The sequence below is a fragment of the Colossoma macropomum genome, unplaced genomic scaffold (assembly GCF_904425465.1).
Source record: "Colossoma macropomum unplaced genomic scaffold, Colossoma_macropomum, whole genome shotgun sequence".
In the NCBI taxonomy this organism is placed as follows: Eukaryota; Metazoa; Chordata; class Actinopteri; order Characiformes; family Serrasalmidae; genus Colossoma; species Colossoma macropomum.
In genome coordinates this window covers 3,715,650-3,738,375 of record NW_023494798.1, presented here as the reverse complement: position 1 = coordinate 3,738,375, position 22,726 = coordinate 3,715,650, and the positions used below count along the sequence as shown (strand labels likewise).

The 22,726-nt window shown below is 40.5% G+C and overlaps 2 protein-coding genes across 2 annotated transcripts; both read right to left on the bottom strand.

The window, feature by feature from the left end:
• Window positions 1-8,238: 8,238 nt before the first annotated feature.
• Window positions 8,239-12,139, bottom strand: LOC118818449 (extracellular calcium-sensing receptor-like). The gene is made up of 6 exons (XM_036585710.1): window positions 12,027-12,139; window positions 11,577-11,877; window positions 10,578-11,354; window positions 9,737-9,961; window positions 9,262-9,385; window positions 8,239-9,152 (listed from the first exon to the last, which is right to left on the bottom strand). The coding sequence occupies exons 1-6, from the start codon at window positions 12,131-12,133 to the stop codon at window positions 8,239-8,241; spliced, it is 2,448 nt and encodes an 815-aa protein (XP_036441603.1). The 5' UTR covers window positions 12,134-12,139.
• A 3,720-nt stretch (window positions 12,140-15,859) lies between these two features.
• Window positions 15,860-20,925, bottom strand: LOC118818082 (extracellular calcium-sensing receptor-like). The gene is made up of 6 exons (XM_036585196.1): window positions 20,690-20,925; window positions 20,216-20,516; window positions 19,286-20,062; window positions 18,337-18,566; window positions 16,882-17,006; window positions 15,860-16,773 (listed from the first exon to the last, which is right to left on the bottom strand). Exons 1-6 carry the CDS (start codon window positions 20,923-20,925, stop codon window positions 15,860-15,862), a joined length of 2,583 nt encoding a protein of 860 aa, XP_036441089.1.
• Window positions 20,926-22,726: the final 1,801 nt, after the last annotated feature.

Below are 22,726 nucleotides of genomic sequence, written 5' to 3'. Positions count from 1 at the left end.
GTCTTAAGAAGAAATAGACCCAATTAAAACCCGCTTACGCAGTTTTCATGGAGATTCTGACATTCACCATTTTTTTTTTAATTCAAAGAGCGAACAGTTCTGCCGTTTGAGAACGTGTCATAATTCTGACCTATACTTTTTTTCTGAGAACTTTCCTCAAATTCAAGAAAAAAACTTATTTTTAAACAGGCACTTCAACATACAGAAAGAAATGCTTAGCCCAGCGCTGCCCCAACACGGACACAAAACTCTTCTAACCACTGGTTACACAACGAATCCCACCCTCCTCGGAGACTATGGGGCAATCATCTTAGATGTGGATTAGTGTTTAATCCGAGTTTAAACATAAATGAGTCACATGGCTTCTTGACCTCTGTTACTTTGTCCTCGGAAATTTCAGTTTAAAACGCGTCTATAATTTAAAATGGACACATTTACTGTGTCCTATGAAAATCACACATTTACCTCTAGATGGCGCTGTATCTCAGGTTTGAGGTTTATCTGAAACCTGCTAAAAAACGTGGTTTTACTGAGTTAAGTAAGATTATTGTTATTGGAAAGCGTTTATTCAATTTGTTACTTTAAGATTCCATGCCTACATGCCCATATACCTGTCACCATTATGTTTTATGGATCTTATGGCATGACTTGTTCAGAAAAACTAAAGCTGACCTGTTTAGGCTATCACTGTTATTGACCTCAAAGGGAAATTTCATCTAAGCAAATATCTACTTTTAATATTGTCAACCCCCACACAAGACAGAAAGAAGAAAGAAAGTAAAACAGTGGACAGACCAGGCTGAACAATTCAAAAGGATTTGAAATGCTAAGCAGAATGCATTGCCCGCATTGTCTTCAGGCTGGGGTCAGTTTGCAGTTCAGTGTGAGTGGGGGAAAACAGGGCTCATCATAATCGATTGCCAAATTGTGGAGTACTGCACAAGCGACAATCATGGTGAGCAAAAGAAAACAGCTCTTTAAGATGCCAGCCTGTTCAGTGCAGCAGCGCGCTTTCTGGTTTCTGGGTGAAGTGGGCCTTTTGGAGAGGCATCAACAGGTACAAGTGCAGATATCCCATTGCATAGATCACATACAATACAATGATAAAAGCATTACAACTTTCTTCTTATGTTGATGCCTCTAGGTGTAATATAATAATGTAGCTGCCCCAATACTTTTATTTACAGTCCACATGGAGTTTGCAGCTATAACAGCCTCCGCTCCTGTGGGAAGGCTTTCTACAAGAGTTTGGAGTGTGTCTGTTTTTGCCCATTCATCCAGAAGAGCATTTGTGAGATCAGACACTGATGTTGGACAGAGGGCCTGGCTCAAAATCTCTGCTCTAGTTCATCCCAAAGGTGATCCAGCATACCTTAAATAGAAGCAAGTAGTGTTAAACAGAAGCAGGGAAAGTTGTACAACCCCATGTCCAAAAACGTTGGGACACTGTGAACAATGTAAACAATAACAAAACAATGTGCAAATCATTGAAACCCTATGTTTCATTGAAAATGCTTCAAAAGACAATACATCAAATTCTGAAACTGAGAAATTTTATGTTTTTTTTGGAAAATATTTGCCCATTTTAAATTTGATGCCAGCAACATGTTCTAAAAAAGTTGGCAAGGGGGCATCAAAAGGCTGGTAAAATTGTGTAATGCTACACCTGGTGGTAAATTGGCAACAGGTCAATGACATGATTAGGTACAAAATGAGCATCCCAGAAAGGCTGAGTGAAAGACTACATGATCAAATAGTGCAACAATTCAAGAATAAAATTTCTCAACATAAAAAAAGCAAAGAACTTTCGCTTTTCCTCATCTATGGCACATAATAACATAAAATAGATTCAGAGAATCTGGAGAAATCTCTGTATGTAAGGTACAAGACCAAAAAACAGAATTTGCCGGCCGTGAAGACAGCACTACATTAAAAACAGACATATTTCTGGGTGGAAATCACTGCATGGGCTCAGAAACACTTCTGAAAAACATTAGTAGTATCCACAAATGCTAATTAAAACTCTTAAACATAAAGAAGCAACTGTACATAAACAGGATCCAAAAACGCTGCCACCTTCTCTGGGCCTGAGCTCATTTAAAATGGACTGAAGGGAAGTGGAAAAGTGTCCTGTGGTCCGACGAATCAACATTTGAAATTCTTTTTGGAAATCATGGACACTGTATTCTCCACTCAGCTGATTATCAGTTCACAGTTCACAGATGGTATAGAGGTGCATTAGTGTACATGGCATGAGTGACATGCACATCTGTGAAGGCACCATTAATGCTGAACGATATACACATGTTTTGGCAACATAAGCTGCCATCCAGATGACGTCTTTTTCATGGAAGGCCTTGATTATTTCAGCAAGACAAAGCCAAATACCACATTCTGCATGTATTACAACAGCATGACTCTGTATTAAAAGACTCTGGGTGCTAAACTGCCCTGCCTGCAGTCCAGACCTGTCACCACTGAAAATATCTGGCACATTATAAAATGAACAATACATCAAAGGAGACCCTGAACTGTTGAGCAGCTAAAATCCTATGTTAAGCAAAAATGGGAAAACCTTTTACTTTCAAAACTACAGCAATTGGTCCTCCTCAGTTTCCAAACACTTAGAGTGTTGTTAAAAGAAGAGGTGATGAAACACAGTGGTAAACATGCCCCCGTCCCAACTTTGAACATGTTGTTGGCATCAAATTCAAAACGGGCATATATTTAAAAAAAACAAAAAACAAACAAACAAAAAAATCACATTTCTCAGTTTCAACATGTGACTTGTTGTCTTTGCATTCTATTTTTAATGAAATATAGGGTTTAAATTTTTTGCATATCATTGACTTTTGTTTTTATTTTTACTTTATTTTGTTTGTTTGTTTTTTGTTTGTTTGTTTGTTTGTTTGTTTTGCACAGCATCCCAACTTTTTTGGAAATGGGGTTGTAGATCCCAGCTACTTGCAGTTGGGCAAAAGGAATTTCACATTACGACGAAAGATGTGGCAGTGGAGGTCTTGTGGGAGAATTAATTAAAAAAATAAAAATAAAAAACGGAAACAATCATTGCTCTTTTATTTGTAAACAACCCCATTATGAACAGATTGAAATCTCTGAAGTCGCTCATAACACTGCTGGTGTTCTGAAGAATTGTCCTACCTGCCATACCGCATATACATAAGTAGAGCTCTACAAAAAATTGTGCGTAGCATATTTTGATAGCCTAAATTACCTTGTCAGACAACGCTAGTATTAAAAATGCAGGTATATATTTTGATGATCTATATCACCTTATCAGAAACCGTTACCAGCAATAAAGAGTAATTAGGATGTTTTTATAGCCTAAAACACCATCAGAATGTAAGAAGTAATATAAGGCTGATTCAGTACCGAATTAACATTACAAACACAGTAAAACGTTAGACACACGTTGCTACACTGTACTAATGGTATGCGCACTGATCGGTAGCACTGCTCGATAAGTAGTAAGCATGTTTAGGAAGTATTCCATCAATATCTCTTCCTGCACAGTTTTCTTGTACACCAGATATGCCTACCAAAACATTCTCCCTTTAGCCTCTGCTTCTCCGGCAGCAGCCGCCAGGTCAACCACATTACTGGTGCCTGCCCAAAGCATCACTGTAAGACTGTGGTCAACACCGCTAGGTTGACATCTTGCTCTAGTGACAGATCCACAAGCACCTGTGGTTCTTTCCCCTCCCACACCAAACACAGCTACATTGCAGTGATGCCTGCTGTCCAGCTGTGATGTGGGGTGAACTTCTCACCATCGCAGCACTGTAAGTGGATGTGAACCCTCTCCCTCTCACTGGGCTCCAGCTGGGCTGCACTGCTGAGCCTTGCTGCACTGTGTCACAGTTTTCCCCTTTGTCCCTCTGAGTGTATCTGTTTCTTCCTCTTTATGGTATCCATGTGTACTTTTGTTGTTGTTTTGTTCTGTGTCTCCTCCCTGGTCCTGCCCCCTTGTTATCTACTCCACCTAATCAGATGTTAAATCAGATTTAGTAAAAGCAGCTTGCAGTTGCATCCCACCTCCTCACCTCCACTGTCACAGAATGTAAGACCACACAGGAAAGCAGCAAGTTTGCAGGAACTTATTAAGGAGAATGAGGTCAGATTTCAGGAGGATTACCTTCTGCTTTGTTGACCTCAGCTGTTGTTCCCTGGTAAGGAGAAAAGGACTACCTTGTTCTCGTCCCAGCCAGCAACTGAGGACTTCAGTGCGGACCAGCCTGCACTTAAGGACATCGGTGTGGCCCAGCCTGCACCCGAGGACGTCGCCTCTGAGTTCCCTGACTTGCCAGTAGCCTCCACATCTCCAGACCTGCCTATGGCTTCCGTGTCTCCTGATCTAAGTACCCCTGTGTGTCATGTTCCTACTCCCTGTCATGTTGGACTGGACACCTCCTGTTCTTGCTCCTGCGATCCGGACACCCCCTGTTCCTGCTTTTGTGCTCCGGACACTTCCTGTTCATGTTCCTGTGCCCCGGACACCTCCTGTTCGTGTTCTTGCACTCTGGACACCTCCTATTCCAGTTCCTGCACCCTGGATGCCTTCTGTTCCTGTACCACAGCCACCCTTGCAGTTTCCTGCCCAGCCTGCAAACTTACAGTTTGTATTTTCAGCTGTGTTTGTCCAGTGTTTTACCCCAGGTTTTGCTTCTGTTCCTGTTTCTGTAGTAATAGAGTACCTCTGCGTGTTGGTGTACCGTTTTGTACCGATTTCTGGATTTGTGTCTGTCCCTGTTCCTGTTACTTTCCCAGTCTCTCCTCCTACCTGGCTCCCACTTCGGATGGCCTTTGTTATTTGTCTCGGGAGCTACACATTGGGAGGGGAGTTTTGTCACGGTTTCCCCCTTTGTTCCTCTGAGTGTGTCTGTTTCTTCACCTCTATGGTAGTCATTTGCCTTTTGTTCTCTTGTGCCATGTGCTTTTGTTGTTTTGTTCTGTGTCTCTTCCCTGGTCCTGCCCCCTTGTTATCTGCTCCACCTGTCTGTAGCCCCACCCCCTCATTAGTCCCAGGTGTTTCTTGTTTCCCCCTCAGAGTATTTGGCCCCTAAATAAGGGACGGTGAAGCGATTGGCTTGCTGGTGGTGAGGAAGAGGGGACAATGTGGCAGTCTATGCAACAAACCAGTGCAGAAACAGAAGCCAGCTAGGAAGATTAGCTCCCACTGTGGAGTTTAGGCATAGACAGGAAATAACCCACTGCTCTCACTGATACTGGCTTATTGGTGTTGATGCTACACCCAAGTGTGCTCTCTCACACCATGAGAAGCACACCTACAAAGTGAGAACCAACAGCCATCCAACTAAAATCTCTCTATGGTAGCCGAGTCAACATGAGAGATAGTAGGTGGTTTCCGGGCCAAATTCACAGGAGCTTGAGCCCAATGCACGAGTTCTTGTTTGTGCCAGTACATGATGCATGCATACTCTACAAGTAAAACTCTACAAGTTAAGCTGGTCATAGAAGCTAGCAGTGGGGTCAAGGCAGAGAGAGAGTCAGGGCTCCCTAACAGGGTGGTCTTCGTCTTTCATGGGGCAAGCCACCAGCACTGGAGAAGCTGAACATGCACCGCTAGAGCTAGTGGGCAGATCCCTTGTGGCAGGGAATGCTGTTGGGTTGAGGACACTAGCTTTTGCAAGGGAAGCCTTCAACCTTGAAGAAGGAGAACACTCAGCACTAGAGCCAGTGAATTAATCCTCAAGGTCCCTAGGGCCACACAAAAGCTTTACCCTTGCCAGCATTGGCAGCACGGTGGATGGCGGAAAGAGTGGAACTGTGACTGGTGTGTCATGGGCCAGGAGTTTCGTCCAGCAGCGAATCCCGGCTGGAATAGCCATTCTTCAAAGAGGGACTGGGAATGAATGAGACCCTTCTTTGTGGTAGAAAGGCTGCCAGACATGGTGTATGGGGTGCGAATCAGAACCTTGTGCCACATAGTGTTGCATTAAGGCCATCCTTGGGGCCCTTCAAAATGATGGCCCAGAGCACCCACACTCGCCAGCTACACAGAGAACTCACCAGGGTGCCACTGAAGCACCTCAGCAGCTTTGGAATCCTCTCAAATCCCTTGGTGACCAGGAGGACCACAACACCCACACAGCTGCAGCAGACCACCCAGAGGCTGAGCCCATGGGGATGCCAAATACCCCTCAAAGAGGAGGTGACAGGCTCCTAGACATTTTGAAGAATTGGTCCGGTGGGACTGGTAAGCAGTGTAGTTACCTCTCTTGGACAAGGAGGGGGAGCAATGTGGTGTCATTGCAATTATGTTAAATTAAAAGAAAAAATGCATCCTCTAACCCTCCTTGTTTACAGTTATTCTAGTTATCTACAAACTAAACCCAGTGAAAACAAGAGCAGATATAGCAAACTGACATATTGAACCTAAAGTGTGGCATGCTGCAAGAGCCTATTTGCATGGCCACACCCCTAAGCACTTCACAATATGCATTTGTCATTATTAATAAAAATAGTAATATGAATAATTAAGTCTATAAATATAGTATTCAAATAAAAATAAACAATTGTTTAAAATATTTAAATATGTCAATATATATCATTTTCTCAAATTTTAAAATTGAGGTTACGTAAGGATATCATAGTATTTTTAAAATTAATAGAATTATCAATGGTGCACAGCACAACACTCCCTACACCCAATTCAAACAGCACTTGACAGAACACGTACATGTGATTTTTTGGATTTCCATGAAAAGTTCCTGTATAATTTCTACAACTTTGTCAAAGCATTTTTTTTCATTGTTTTCAAGGGACTAGTACTATTTTTTTTTCCTGAATAGACATAATATAAGATGTGTGTGTGTGTGTGTGTGTGTGTGTGTGTGTGTGTGTGTGTGTGTGTATAAGATGAGCTAATAAAATAATTATCTATATAACTTCTAATACATTCCTTTAACAATCATTTAAAATAAACGAATAGTAACTAAGGGACTTGATTTATTTTTTTATTTTTTATTTTTTTATTTAAACTCCCGAGCAATATTCATAATATTCCAAAAAGTTGGAATTCGAATAAGAGGTTCAACAAACACATAAAGCTGAGTTTTATTTGGTGTGCCTAGTTTTTCTCCTCATTTTGGTCGAGGCCAATTCCCATCTACTGGCTATGGTCTTACTTTATTTCAAAATACCCCAAAAGAGTATCTATACATGTTCAAGTCATTAACAAACTGTCTTTTGAAAGTCGGTAGATTATCAACACTGTCAGGGTTAGCATTAATACCAGGTTTAGGCTTAGGACAAGAGTAAGGGTTAAGTTTAAGTTTTGGGTTGAGGTTAAGATAAAGGTTAGAGTAAATTAAGTTTAGTAGTTAAATAGTATAATTTAAGTTAAATGCAACATAATTATTTATGAAATATTTACAGTGAGCTATTCAAATAAAGTGTTAATTAACCCCACTTCCTTGTCACACGTGGTTCTTCTGAGACACATGAAGCCACGACTTTTCTAACTGCTCCTAAGGGAATGTCATTGGAAAGTTCGACACAATCAGAGAACACTACCAAATCAGACATGTCAGAAGCTCTCCATGGTGCTGAAATCACATTTTCCAGCATACTTCATTGTCCTTATCTATTAATGCCGATGAAGTGAGATGTTCAAAAGGTATATATGCATATGATGATCGAGTGCAGACAGTTTTCTCCCCATTTGGTTGAGGCCATGTGCAATCAATTAGCTGTTTTTCCCCCTACCAGAAACATGTTAATCACGTGAATTGTAACTGCCACTAAGGCAACTTCATCGGACAGTTCAAAACACACGAGTACAACGCAAATTACTATGTTCTGTTATGTCAACTAAAAGGCGAAGAATAGAACTGCATTATGCTGAGTGGTGGGGGAAGTGGAAGGGTGATTCTTCTTACCACACAAGGATTCCATTTTCATAAAAGTATCATTTAAAAGTGGCAAAATCAGTTTAATATGGCATTATAAAATAGTATATTATCGAATTAGTGCTAGAATAGGCTCCAGCACTCCAGGGACCCAGGACAATAAGTGTCTTAGGTGATCAATGGATGAATATATTATTATGAGTGAATGAGTTTACAAACGACAACTTGAAATAAAAATGAAATAAAAAAGCTGCTGTACCACGTATATACAAAGCTAATAATATATGATAACATTTTACATGAGATGCAAAACCATAGTGCTACTTTTACAATTTGTGTGTGGCTCTCAGAAAGCCTTGGAGGCTGCTTTACCCATGAGATGTTTCTTAGTATTCTGCTCTGGCCTAAACATGATTATGAAACACTTGGGAGCAAAAATACATGTAAACAAACCAAAGCTTGAGGACAGAATAGCAAATATCTCTACAGCTACAGTGAACTTTCCAGGAGAGCTGACATAAGCTGGGATAAATGTAATCCACACTGCACAGAATATGAGCATGCTGAATGTGATGAACTTGGCTTCATTAAAGTTATCAGGCAGCTTCCGAGCTAGAAAAGCTAAAATAAAACACAAAAGAGCCAGAAATCCTATATAACCCAGCACAGCCCAGAAACCTATAGCTGAACCTAATCCACATTCCAGTATTATCCTTTCCTTGTATTGTTTTAAATTTTTGAAGGGGAGAGGAGGAGATATTGTCAACCAAAGAACACAAATAAGGACCTGTATGAGAGTGAAGGTGAGAACACTGAGTCTCTGCTGTGGAGGCCCAAACCATTTCATGACATTACTGCCTGGAAGTGTAGCTCTGAAGGCCATTAACACCACTATTGTTTTCCCCAGAACACAGGAGATGCAGAGGACGAAGGTGATCCCAAACGCTGTGTGACGCAGCATACAGGACCACTCAGAGGGCTGACCAATGAAGGTAAGTGAGCAGAGGAAACACAGAGTCAGTGAGAAGAGCAGCAGGAAGCTCAGCTCTGAGTTGTTAGCTTTGATGATGGGAGAAGCTCTGTGTTTGTAGAAAACAGCAGTTACACATACAGCTATGAAGGCCCCAGTGATGGAGAATGCTGTCAGGATGATGCTCAGAGTGTCATCCCAGGACAGAAACTCCACAGGCTTGGGGAGGCAGCTGTCTCGCTGGGTGTTGGGCCAGAACTCGGGAGGGCAGCGCACACAGTTCAAAGAGTCTAAAAGATTAGAAAAGCATATTCACAACCTTATGTTATACAGAGTACCAAGAGTATGAAAACAACTCAACCATGACTGTCCCCAGCAAATTGTATTGTCATACACAACCTGTCTTGTTGCTGATCTCTCCTTCTGCACATGGTATACAGTCATAGCAGCAGGCTGGCTTTCCTTTCTGCACAGCCTTCCTGGTTCCTGGAGGACAGCTCTCACTGCACACAGATCTTGGCACCTGAAAGACATTAGACAAATCCAATTAATTCAAATTTTGTCAAAAAAAGTCTGAAATTCACAATGCCATGCATTTAACTCCAATATTGGAATTCATTAATTAAATCAATTAAAGAAAATTTGAAAAATATTCAACAATAATCGTAAAGTAAATGTTATATGTTGTAGTGTTAAACCATTTAATAAACATTTTGTTTGCCTGTTTGCTTTCATTTGTAAAATGGGTAAGATTTAATTCAGTAAAGTCATCTTGGATATTTGGGTTAAAAAAATCAGAATAGATTATCCGACAATCATATGATGTAGAAATGAATTCATGGAGTCAAATTGTATTGGAGGTGTTGTACTGTACCTCGGACTGTCCCCCCACCCAGCTGATAGCTCTGCTCATACTGAACTCCTGGCCTCTTGATTTAGACGAATCATAGTTGCCCACTGTGACAAAACTCATTGTGCCGTCTTTATTAACTTGCCAATTTATGAGCTCATAAACGGCCACAGGATCACCATTGGAATCAAACGTGACTTGAAAACCATTGTTTGTAATGAAGTTCACCCTCTTGAGCTGGTCGAGTATCTGCAGTGGCGTACATAAGTTGAAATGTGAAGGACGGAACAATGATCAAATCAGTCATACTAACATTGTAATGGCGAACGAAAATGATATACATAAATAATAATAATAATAATAATAATAATAATAATAAGAAGAAGAAGAAGAATAATAATAAGAAGAATAATATTATATTGAATTGTCAAGAGCCTAGGATATTCTTCTATTGGAATTTTATTTTAGTGATTTTTAGTCACATTATGCATGAAAAATATGTCACAACAGCGGCTTTACAGATGCTATAAGACTATTTTCATGAAAAGCCACAATTTTGATGCTTGTTTTTCAGATTCAATTTTAAAAATGCCTTAAAACGACATTCGATATTTGATCTGAGTGACTCTTGGAAAAACATGCGATTTTAAAATTTAAATAAGATAACGTTATCCGCGATTAGAAAGTGTCCCAAATAGCGTACTTGATACAAATGTATTAATATTTACAATATATGTAATTAAATCACATACATACATACATCATCTAAACCGCTTATCCTTCTGGGTCGCGGTGTAATTAAATTATGCTTATTCAAATTATGAGACAGGTTAAACTGGCTGTTTTATATGTATCAGTTTTATACCTGCCATGGTGCGAATTTAGCGCTCTTGTCACACTGCGTGTCATTACAGATAACACCGTGGATAGCATGCGCTATGGCATACGTAGCTTTGTACACCATGTTAGTCTCGCGTAGCTGCGACATATCTGTGTAAGGGTTCTGCAGCGCGCGGATATCCTCGCTGCCGTCACATTCCCGCGCGCCCCCGGAGGAGCCTTTTAGGCTACAGCTGAACGAGCTCTCCCAAAACTCCGTTAGCAGAGGTGATTTCAGTGCTTGTTCTGGAGAGAGATCCAGAAGAAACTCACGAAGACCTGGAATCACTGAGCTGGGGACCCCAAATCCTATCGCCCCAGCGCACATGTTAAAGCGCAGAACATCTGGATCTATAATCCACGCTTCGCTGCCGATCCATTGAAGGGGAGGCGGCGGCTGCTTTCTCAGTTCCTCCAGCAGAATCTTAATGTCGCCTGAGGATAGAAACGCTACTATTACCCGGGCTGTTGATCTGCGGATGACGTTTGCCACTCTCTCCAGTTTACTGCGCGGTTGTGTTCTGTAGTAGGACTCGGAGTACTCCACACAGATGCCCTCCTCTTGCGCAGCCTTTAGAAACGACGCCATTCCGTAATTTCCATAGTCTGAGTCGCTGCGTACTGCCCCAATCCATGTCCAGCCAAAATGCTTGACCATTTTTGCCAGTGCAGCCGCTTGGTGATGGTCACTAGGTATGGTTCTGAAGAAGGCAGGATACTGACGCTTATCGCTCAGACATGCGCAGGTTGCGTAGTGACTCACCTGTTATTCAGTATAGAAAAAAAAGGGGCGTCATTTGAGAGAGCTGATGAGATTCTATCGCTTATTTATTGGATATAATATGGTTCCTTAATTATTTCTTAACGCATACTGCACTGAACATCAATCAGCCCGTTAGACAGCATGTGGACATAAAAACATTATTGTGCCATTTTAAACACCTAGCTGGATTTTAACATTGCACTTGATGTTGCCTACAATTACCTGTGGAATTCCAAAAAGTCCCAGAATTCTGGCCATACTCATTGAAGGGGTGGAATTAGAATCTCCCACGAGAGCAGGAACAGCAGCTGCTGCAGATTTTGAACAGGAATCAGTATCACTGAAAAATGGTTCCATGCCGTTTGCAAACTGAAATGCAACTTTAACAGCCATCGGCACGGCAGCGCACGAGTCATGTATCTCGTATCCTAACGTGATTCCGGGCAGGAGATCTGTTCTGTTGTTGATCTCCTGGATGGCGAACTCCATGACACGAGCGAAGCGCAGCCCCCTGAAATTCATACTGTTAAGAAACAGAAGATAAAAAGACAACAAATGGTTTTAGACGTCACCAATTAAATAAGTCGCGCATGACTGCAAAGTTGTGTCAATTTGATTGTCATTTCCCTGTAATGATCTCTGCAACTGTCCACTCCACACTCACAGACAGACCTCCCAGAGCACTGTGGCTGCAGTGGCTGTCTGGTGTAGGTGATCTGCTCTGATCTCGTGTTGATATGAATAGAAAAAATCCCCCCTATTATAAATGATCCGTTCATTGATAAAACAGACATCTGAGGCTCAGCCCACAGCCTGCAGCTGACCAGATCAGCTTTACACTCTACTGGACTAAGTACAGTTAACCACAGCGCTGTTACAGACATCATTAAAATTGAAGGGAGCTGCATGGTATGCTCGATAGTCCTCAGCCCTCAGAAGAAAAGGGTGGCTGCCTTTAAATAGCAGCTCCGATATGATGCCCTGAGGGCACGAGTTTGGAGTTGGGAGGCGTGGTTAGGTCTTGAATAGTCGTTGCTTTAAGGAATAATACTTTCGAATGTGTGTGTCTCTGTTGTAGTCAGACTCCTTTAGGATTCTTTTCTAAAGACAGCGGTTCTACGCAGATCCATGAGCACTCATAGAACCATTTGCATGCGGAAATGGTTATTGAAAGTGATGAAGAATGTTTTGTGTAACATATTAAATAGAATGGTTTATTTTGGCTCTATATAGCACCAACCGGGGTTCTGCTTTTTCTATGAAGATTGCAACAGCAGAAGGACCCTTTTTTGGAAGAATTTCTTTAAATAATGTTACCTATTCATAATTGGAATAAAATGTTCACAGTTTATTCATGGTACACTACTGGATCTCACTGAAGAAATAAGTAGGGGTTTCTGTGTTTCAATATGACAACGCCCTAGTACACAATATTAGATCCATAAAGTAATAGTTTGCTGAATTTGGTACAGAAAGATTTGGCTGACTTGCATAAAGCTCTACTTCAATGCTATCAAACATCTTAGTAACAGATTTGAACACAGTACCCAACCTCATTATAACTCTGAATAATGCAAAAGTCCAGTCTAATGCAAAGTCTTCCTTGAAAAGTGGATGGCTGATGTAGTAGAAAGGGAATATAGTGTATGGAGGTGGATTTGGCTATTTCAGTCCTTATTTTAATACACATTGCACATCGCTGTTGTCGGACGAAAACCTTGTATCTCCAAAATGGTAACTTTACAGGAAAAGGAAAAAACCTACTTCACTTCTAATGTAAGTCAATGGAACCATTTTTTTTCCAAGTAATTTTGGGCCATTTCTTTTGGTCCATTCCTCATGAATTTTACACACCATGTAAAGGGCAATAGGAATTTTCAAATAAGTTAAAAAAACTGAAAAATGACAAAAATTGAGATATGAGGTTTTCTTCTGACAACAGCGATATGTTGGAAAAGCACATATGAATGTGATATGAAGTTTATTCAACTTTTCTCCTCCTCTTTTGTAACTGACATTAACGTAACCTCATTTGACAGTTCAACACACTTGAGAAGAATGCATTCTGTAAATTCCATTATGCCAGCTAATAGAGCCTACATGTGAGTGAGGGGGAAAGAGAGGGAGGGACATCCGACCCACCAAGTCTCAATTAGATAGGAGCCTCCCATTACCTGTTGAACATCGCATGTAAAAAGCAGTACATTCTTGAAACAATCATAAGAATTCCATTTAGATTAATAGATTATCTACAACTACATTTCCAAAAAGTTGGGACGCTGTGCAAAATGTAAACAAAAAAAAATGCAATGATGTGCCAATCATTTAAACCCTATATCTCATTGAAAATAGTACAAAGATAACATATCAAATGTTGAAATACGCGCGCGGCTCGGCAGTGTTCCTGCTGTGTTTGTGAAAAGCTGCGCGCGCACCTTCCGAGTCTTCTGGCGTCCGTCCAACCCCGCTGGACTGATCCAGATTTCAGGTTTATATTACGGTACAGACTCTTTATTGTGTGTTTTCTAGATAAACTCGTGTTTATCTGATCATTTCTGGAAGGATTCTTTATTATAGGAGTCATTGTTATTATAAGCAGCTGATAATAAACACCCAGTGTACTAAAACAGTGTTGTATTAGCTGGAATATTAGCCACATTGGCCCTGAACAAAAAAGCCCAAAGGCTTGACCTGCTGTGTCAGCCTGTCACATGCAGTTTTAGCAATCTGCATGTCTCCTTTAGGTGAGAATATCAAGAGAAATAAGTCCGCCTGATGCTAATCACATACTATTTCACAGTAATAAGCCATATAATGAACAATCATCAAAATTCTTATATTTTCAGCTCATAGACACTTTATCCTAAAACTTTCATCATTGACATCTAAGAGGTGCAGTGATGTTTTTAATAGATACAGTCAAAAATAAGTAAAACAGGCGCTTGGTAAATTTTTGATCAAAAAATGTCCAGTTTCATAAAAATATCAATCTTCTGTGGGCATTTACAACTCAGGTGATTACATATTTGAGAAGCCACATGTCTTCTGAAAATAAAACAACATATAACATGTGGCTGTCTCATATAATTACTAGAGTTACAACAACTGGAAGAGGAGCTGACAAAAACTAGGGGAAAAAAACACCTAATAGTGCTAGGGCTCTAAGGGTTAAAAGTCTAGGCCTAGAATGCATGTCTTGGACTTCAGCTATCCAGACTAAATGCCCTTCATGCCCATGATTGTCAGCATCAACCATTATTACAATGTGAAGATGAAGCATTGTGCCTTTCAGCTTGAACCTAGCATGCACCACATCTGGCTGGGCCACTGTAACTGTCAACCCTGTGTCCACCAGAGCAGTGTATGGAACTTCAATGTCAATGGAATTGTGGCAGAAGTCTGATATGTACATTCACCCCACCTCAGCCACTGTTTGTTCTCTGCCTGTGCTGTTATTTTTGAAAAGGCCAGCATTCTTTCCCTCAAAGTACTAGCCCTAGCTAAATGTCCTGGCTGGCCGCATATCCAGCAGCGGCAGTAGACTTGTGCCACTGGTAGTATGGCTGCGGGTATAGCCAGCAGATAAGCCCTAGCCAGGTGAACTGGCCGGCTGCAGGCCAGGCCTCGGACCAGTTTTCTTTACATTCGCCCACACTGGCAATTGTGAAACATTTGACTTCTCTACAGGACTGCCAGCTAAATGCTGCTCATGAGCACCACCATCTAACTACATCTGCACAAGATTTTCCACTGACATGGCGCGTGTGGGAAAGGGCACGCTATGGCAGCTAACCTCTGGGCCAACCACTGCTACCAAGCTTGACTTTTCTTCCCCCTGCTGCCCTCTAACAGCTCTCTGTATGACTCACCTCAAGGAGCTGTGGTGCCCTAGAAGATGCAAACTCACTCCTGTCTTCCTTAATTGTTGCACAAATGTAATCTCTCATCCTCCGTAAGCCATGTAGTTTAGCTAAGATGCTAACAGCCGAATACTCTGAACCTCTCCTGTTGAGACAGTATCTTTCTTATTCTGACACTACATGTAGCGTTTACTGATATTACAAGAGACAAAGCTCATGCATATATTGTGTTCTTTGTTTATTAATGACTGTGTTCAGTCACAGCTATGCAGTAAAGAAAAAAAGGCTTAAGGCCAACGGTTAGCTCTACTTCAGCTCATGTTTGCTCTAAGCCTTCCAGCTCTCGACTGACACAGTTCTTCTAGATGTAATGCTTAAAGACAGTGAATAAATACTAGCACTGTGATTAAAAATAAGAGTCAATGTCAGAATAAATTCAGAAAATAAAATCTGGAGTAAAAAAAAGCCCTGAATGCAGAACCTTTCTTGATCATGCTACTATATTTACACATTAAAATGTAAAACATTATTTAATTAAATGTATCGGCGAAGATGCTGTACTATATACACATAAACCTAAACAGAATTCAGCACATTTTATATACGGTGCTAAACAGTACTACAGTTACAATTTCTGTGAGGGTCTCAAAGGGCCTTGGTGGATCCTTTTCCCAAAAGGTTTTTCTTGGTATTTTGCTCTGGCCTAAAAATGATTATGAAACATTTGGGAGCAAAAATACAAATAATCAAACCAAAGCTTGAGGCCAGAATAGCAAATATCTCTACAGCTACAGTGAACTTTCCAGGAGAGCTGACATAAGCTGGGATAAAGGTAACCCAAACTGCACAGAATATGAGCATGCTGAATGTGATGAACTTGGCTTCATTAAAGTTATCAGGCAGCTTCCGTGCTAAAAAAGCGAAAATAAAACATAAAAGAGCCAGAAATCCTATATAACCCAGCACAGCCCAGAAACCTATAGCTGACCCTAATCCACATTCCAGGATTATTCTTTCTTTGTAGTGATTTAGATTTTTGAAGGGGAGAGGAGGAGATATTGTCAACCAAAGAACACAAATAAGGACCTGTATGAGAGTGAAGGTGAGAACACTGAGTCTCTGCTGTGGAGGCCCAAACCATTTCATGGCATTACTGCCTGGAAGTGTAGCTCTGAAGGCCATTAACACCACTATTGTTTTCCCCAGAACACAGGAGATGCAGAGGACGAAGGTGATCCCAAACGCTGTGTGGCGCAGCATACAGGACCACTCAGAGGGCCGACCAATGAAAGTAAGTGAGCAGAGAAAACACAGAGTCAGTGAGAAGAGCAGCAGGAAGCTCAGCTCTGAGTTGTTGGCTCGGACGATGGGAGAAGTTCTGTTTTTATAGAAAACAGCAGCCACACATACAGCTATGAAGGCCCCAGCGATGGAGAACACTGTCAGGATGATGCTCAGAGTGTCGTCCCAGGACAGGAACTCCACAGGCTTGGGGAGGCATCTATCATGCTTGGCATTGGGCCAGAACTCAGGAGGGCAGCGCACACACTTCAATGAGTCTAAGAGATTAAAAATCATATTCAGAGCCTTATTTTGGAAAGAGAATAAAGAAAAACTAAACTATGACTGTCCCTAGAGAAATGCCCACTGCACTGGTGACACCCCACCTGTCTTGTTGCTGATCTCTCCTTCTGCACATGGTATACAGTCATAGCAGCAGACTGGCTTTCCTTTCTGCACAGCCTTCCTGGTTCCTGGAGGACAGCTCTCACTGCACACAGATCTTGGGCACCTAAAAGAGTGAGAAAAACAAAATATTTTCAACAGTTATTACAAAGTACCCATATTAAGCATGTTAAACAATTTCTTTTCTTTTTTTAAACAAAATGCATGTATGTATGTGATGTTTTCTTTTTTATCTAGTTTTGTCAATGCTAATTACCATCAACTAGCAATGAGCTTACTTTGCTTGGAAACTCTTAAGTAGATTAGTCAATTGATTCTCAAAAGTGTTACGGCTAGTATTAGTACCAAGTTTAACCTTAAGAATAGACTTGGGGTCAGAATTTCTGTTATGGTTAAGTTTAGGGTTAGTGTTTGGACAAAGAAGGACATTTTAATAGTTAATTAGTAGAACGCAAATAAAATGTAAAATTAGCTTCTATGGAGCATTTATAATGAATCATTCAAATAATGTCACCCTAGATACCGCTACCCCTTCACTCAATCATTAATTGGATTAAGTGAAGGAAAGGTATTCAAAGTTATAATAAAGTACACATATTGAGTGTTCATAAAATTCTTTTCTTTTTGAGTTTGTGAAATTTGTTATTTTTGTTATATTTGAATCTTTAACTAAAATTATACACGTTAGATTACCTGACATTACAATGATGTTTGAATTCATTTTTACCTCTGTCAACATAGTCAGAAAGAAGTTTCAGTGCTTTGCTGGTTTCTCTTAATTGGCTTTTATTTTTAACATTTTTTCAGGAGTCATTAAATAAAGTTAACTGGAGTTTAAAACACATATCTTTATGCTAAATTTCTGGCTAAATTCTTGGCTGTGGCCTCTGTTTAGATGGCTAAGATGCACCCAAAAAGCAATGAAACCCCTCTTGATCCTGATTGTTTTGTAGTCTATTGTTTGTTATGTAAAGTGCAGTCCAGGGATTTTATCATGTGGTGTTTATGTAGAGCTGGCATTAGACAAGTGTTTACAGGAAAGCACAGGGTAAATATAATTTAAGTGTTTTCATTGTATGTTCATTAATATCATGTTTTTCGTTATTGGTACTCAATTCATTTAAGGCAATCAGCGGCCACAAAGTGTTTCTGTAGTGACTCGTAATTTTGAGTTGGAATTACTGCAATAAGTAATAGGCATATCTCAGTCTGTAACATATTATGTAAATACAAAACTCACCCTAAACATGTACTGTATATGAACTTTTAACTTATTTTATGGACTTGATCTTGTTTTAATGCAAGTTGCCTTTTTAAAACCGTTTAAAAGTGAGATTCATAAACAATTAATTTAGTTGATTGCCTTAATTATTTTGAGTTCCCCTGACTTGTCAGGTTTAACACTGTATAGTCAGTGACTACTGTAAGTCTAGAACTTTACCTCGGTCTGTCCCTCCATCCAGATGACAGCTCTGCTCATACTGAGCTCCTGGCCTCTTGGTCTGGATGAGTCATAGTGGCCCACAGGGACAAAACTCAAACCACCATCTTTCTTAAACTGCCAGTTTATGAGCTCGTATACGGCCACAGGATCACCACTGGAATCAAACGAGACCTGAAAACCATTCTTTGTAGTGAAGTTCACTCTCTTGAGCTGGTCGAGTATCTGCAGTGGAACATATAATTTGAAAAACTGTGATTTTGAACTATCAATTGTTTGAATGCATTTCCAAAACAAATTACTAATGAATGTTGACATGATAATAATCATTGTGGTTGATTACATAGGCTATTCTATCATTCTTGTGAAAAATGCTGTCCAAATAAATTGAAACCATGAAAAAGAACTCAAAAGTCCGTTTGATTATTGTTTGTTCCTTTCCTAAATAGATCAGCAATAATTTATGATAACACTTTGACATTTTAATATGGTGATTTTGGTTCATTTTTTGCATGAAAAGTTGCACATCAGAGCACTGATTTCACAGATTTTGATTTTTTTAAAAAAAAAGAAAATCTACAATTTACAAAAAAAAAATAATAATAATAATAATAAAAAAAATACTGCTATGTTATCTTTTCTACTTGCTGTATTAATATGGGCAATTGGGTAAATTGTAATAATGATAATATTTGCACAACGTACTTGTCAGTGGTGATACAAATGACTTAAGGTCGTAAACAGATTGTTATTGGTGGTGAAAAAAAAGTTCAAATTAAGATTAGAGAACAATGTAACCCGTGTGCTTCCGAAACGATAAAATAGCCCAAATGGCCTACTTGAAAAAAGATTTCTTTTAGTTTATACATTATATACAACGAAATCATGCTGATTCGTGTTATAAGTTAAGCTAGTGGCTGTTTCTAAATAAATCTTTTCAATACCTGCCATGGTGCGAATTTAGCGCTCATGTCACACAGCGTGTCATTACAGATAACACCGTGGATGGCATGCGCTATGGCATACGTAGCTTTGTACACGAGGTTAGTCGCGCGAAGCTGCGAAGTGTCTGTATATTGGTTCTGCAGCGCGCGGATATCCTCGCTGCCGTCACATTTCCGCGCGGCCACTGATGAGCCTTTTAGGCTACAGCTGAACGAGCTCTCCCAAAACTCCGTTAGCAGAGGCGATTTCAGTGCTTGTTCTGGAGAGAGATCCAGAAGAAACTCGCGAAGACCTGGAATCACTGAGCGGGGGATCCCAAATCCTATCGCCCCAGCGCACAAGTTAGAGCGCAGAAACTCCGGTTGTATGATCCACCCTTCGCTGCCGATCCACTGAAGAGGAGGCGGCGGCTGTCTTGTCAGTTCCTCCAAAAGAAACTTCATGTCTCCTGATTGAAGAAACGCTACTATTACCCGGGCTGTTGATCTGCGGATGACGTTTGCCACTCTCTCCAGTTTACTGCGCGGTTGTGTTCTGTAGTAGGACTCGGAGTACTCCACACAGATGCCCTCCTCCTGCGCAGCCTTTAGAAATAACGCCATTCCATTATTTCCATAGTCTGAGTCGCTGCGCACTGCCCCAATCCATGTCCAGCCAAAATGCTTTACTATTTTCGCTAGGGCTGCCGCCTGATGGTGGTCACTAGGTATGGTCCTGAAGAAGGCAGGATACTGACGCTTATCGCTCAGACATGCGCAGGTTGCGTAGTGACTCACCTGTTATTTAGCATAGAAAACAAGAAGAAAGAGCTATTTGAGAATCTAATTGAATTATTTGGGACATACTATTGTTTTTCAGTTATTAATAAACACAAATGATAGCAAACTGGATTTTTAATATTGCACCATTTTATGCAGCGCTTTAATCACCTGTGGAATTCCAAAAAGACCCAGCATTCTGGCAATGCCAATTGAGGGGGTTGATGCAGAATCTCCCACGAGAGCAGGAACAGCAGCGGCTGCAGATTTTGAACAGGAATCAGTATCATTGAAAAATGGCTCCATGCCGTTTGCCAACAGTAATGCAAGTTTAATAGCCATCTGCACTGCACCGCACGAGTCGCGTATCTGGTATCCTAACGTGATTCCGGGCAAGAGATCCGTTCTGTTGTTGATCTCGTGGATGGCGAATTCCATGGCACGAGCGAAGCGCAGCTCCCTGAAGTTCATACTGATAGAAACATAAGATATAAAAAACACATTTTCACAAAATCAGTTTTATTATTTTACCAAATATTTTCAGATGTCATTAACTCGACAAGTAGCGCATCACTGTAAATCAGTGGCATTTTGACAATAATCATTCCTCTGTAATGTTTTCTCCAACTATTCACACTCACAGACCTCCCCGAGCACTGTAGCTGTAGTGGTTGTCTGGTGTAGGTGTTCTGCTCTGAACTCATGTAGAAATGAATCGAAAAAATCCCCCCGATTATAAAGTCTCCATTCATAGAAAGAGCAGGCGCCTGAGGATCAGCCCACAGCCTGCAGCTGGCCGGGTCAGCTTTACAAGCTGCTGGAATAAGCCCAGTTAACCACAGCATTGATACAAACGTCATCAAATTTGAAGTGATCTGCATGGCATACTCAGGTATTTCCAGCCCTTTGAAAGCCAGGGCTGCTGCTTTTAAAGAGTCACCTTCTTATGATGCCCTATGGGTGTGAGCTTGGGCTCAGGGGGCGTGGTGATGTCTTGAATAATAATAACAAAATTACACACAATTTTTGTATTTGTGTGTTTCTGGTGTATTGAATTGTCTATACAAAGAGCCCGAGTTGAAGTAATTTCAGGCCTCGTCATCTTTACCATATGCATTCAAGGCCGTTTGCACTGAACAGGGGCGCGTCTTTTTTTATGCACAATTCAGACTTTGAATTTTAGCACTTTTTTGGTAATTTTCGATAGGAACACAAGGTGGCGCCGTCTAACTTCCGCTGTAAGCAACGCATTATCTGATATCATCTGATACTACACATTGGCTTTCTGCACGAGAGTTTAGTAAAAGCACACTGCTCGACAGAAGCTGCAAAGCATACTACTGCGCAAAAGCGACGCAGCATCCGCGGTGAACGTGCATATGATGGTAAAATGCTGCAGGTCTGAATGACACATGATTCTTCCTTTTACTCCTGCGTGCTGATGAAGGTCTGGGTGATGTGATATACACCCTTAATCGTAAACATTGGCAAACTTACGAAAATCTCGTGTAGAAAGTGTAGAAAGTGTGTAGTACCTGCCGATATGCAGGTGGATGTATCGCACACTGTTAATAGCAGATATTAAACGGCACCATCCTGTCCTACTAGCGAATTCCGTGCTGCTGTAACCACGAAATGTAATCATGAAATGTTATTTTATAAATATGGCATTCTGAATTAGGTACAGATGGGCAATATCGCATAATACTTCTATACTAATTTTCATTAAAAACGATGCTTCACAATAAATATTTTTATTGAGAAAATATTTTTACCAGAGAAAAAAAGAACTTCAGAAAACCATATTGAATTGCATTATGATGTAATTTATCACGATAACGATTTATGGTAAATTGCCCAGCCCTAGAATTAGGAATCATTGGCTGTATTCAAAGTTAAGTGAAGCGCATGTAGCAAGAAGGTGATTCTAAAATTCTGCATAATTGTACTAGTTGTGTAATGCTAAAACACCTGGTGGTTAATTGGCAACAGGTCAATAACATGATTGGGTATAATTTCCAAGAGGCGGAGTCTTTCAGAAGTAAAAATGAGGAGGGGTTCACCACTCTGTGAAAGACTGCATGATCAAATAGTGCAACGATACAAGAATAACGTTTCTCGACATAAAATAGCAAAGAACTTTTGCTTTTCATCATCTACAATACATAATATTATTAAAAGATTCAGAGAATCTGGAGAAATCTCTGTATGTAAGGTACAAGGCCAAAAACCAGTATTTGCTGGCCATGATCTTCGGGCCCTCATCACTGCTTTAAAAACAGACATGATTCTGTAGTGGAAATCACTGCACAGGCTCAGGAACACTTCTGAAAACCATTGTCTGTGAAAACAGTTTGTCGCTGCATCCACAAATACAAGTTAAAGCTCTAAAACACAAAGAAGAAACAATAAATAAACAGGATCCAGAAATGCCACCACCCTCATTTGAGATCGACTGACACTAACATTTGAAATTTGTTTTGGAATTCATGGACATTGTGTCCGCCGGGCTAAAGACTACTCAGCTAGTTATCAGTGCAGTTCAAAAGCCAGTATTCATGATGGTATAGAGGTGCATTACTGCACATGGCATAGGTGACATGCACATCTGTGAAGGTGCCATTAATGCTGAATGATATGTACAAGTTTTGGCAAGATATGCTGCCATCCAGATGACATCTT

Coding starts and splice junctions, on each gene's coding strand:
- LOC118818449 (XM_036585710.1), bottom strand. CDS start 12,133: ATGAACGGATCATTTATAATAGGGGGGATTTTTTCTATTCATATCAAC. Junction 9,386..9,736: donor GGGTGGGGGGACAGTCCGAG/GTACAGTACAAC, acceptor AATGTCTTTCAG/GTGCCAAGATCTGTGTGCAG. Junction 9,153..9,261: donor AGAGATCAGCAACAAGACAG/GTTGTGTATGAC, acceptor CTAATCTTTTAG/ACTCTTTGAACTGTGTGCGC.
- LOC118818082 (XM_036585196.1), bottom strand. CDS start 20,925: ATGCAGATCACTTCAAATTTGATGACGTTTGTATCAATGCTGTGGTTA. Junction 18,567..19,285: donor CTAAATTCGCACCATGGCAG/GTATTGAAAAGA, acceptor GTTCCACTGCAG/ATACTCGACCAGCTCAAGAG. Junction 16,774..16,881: donor AGAGATCAGCAACAAGACAG/GTGGGGTGTCAC, acceptor TTAATCTCTTAG/ACTCATTGAAGTGTGTGCGC.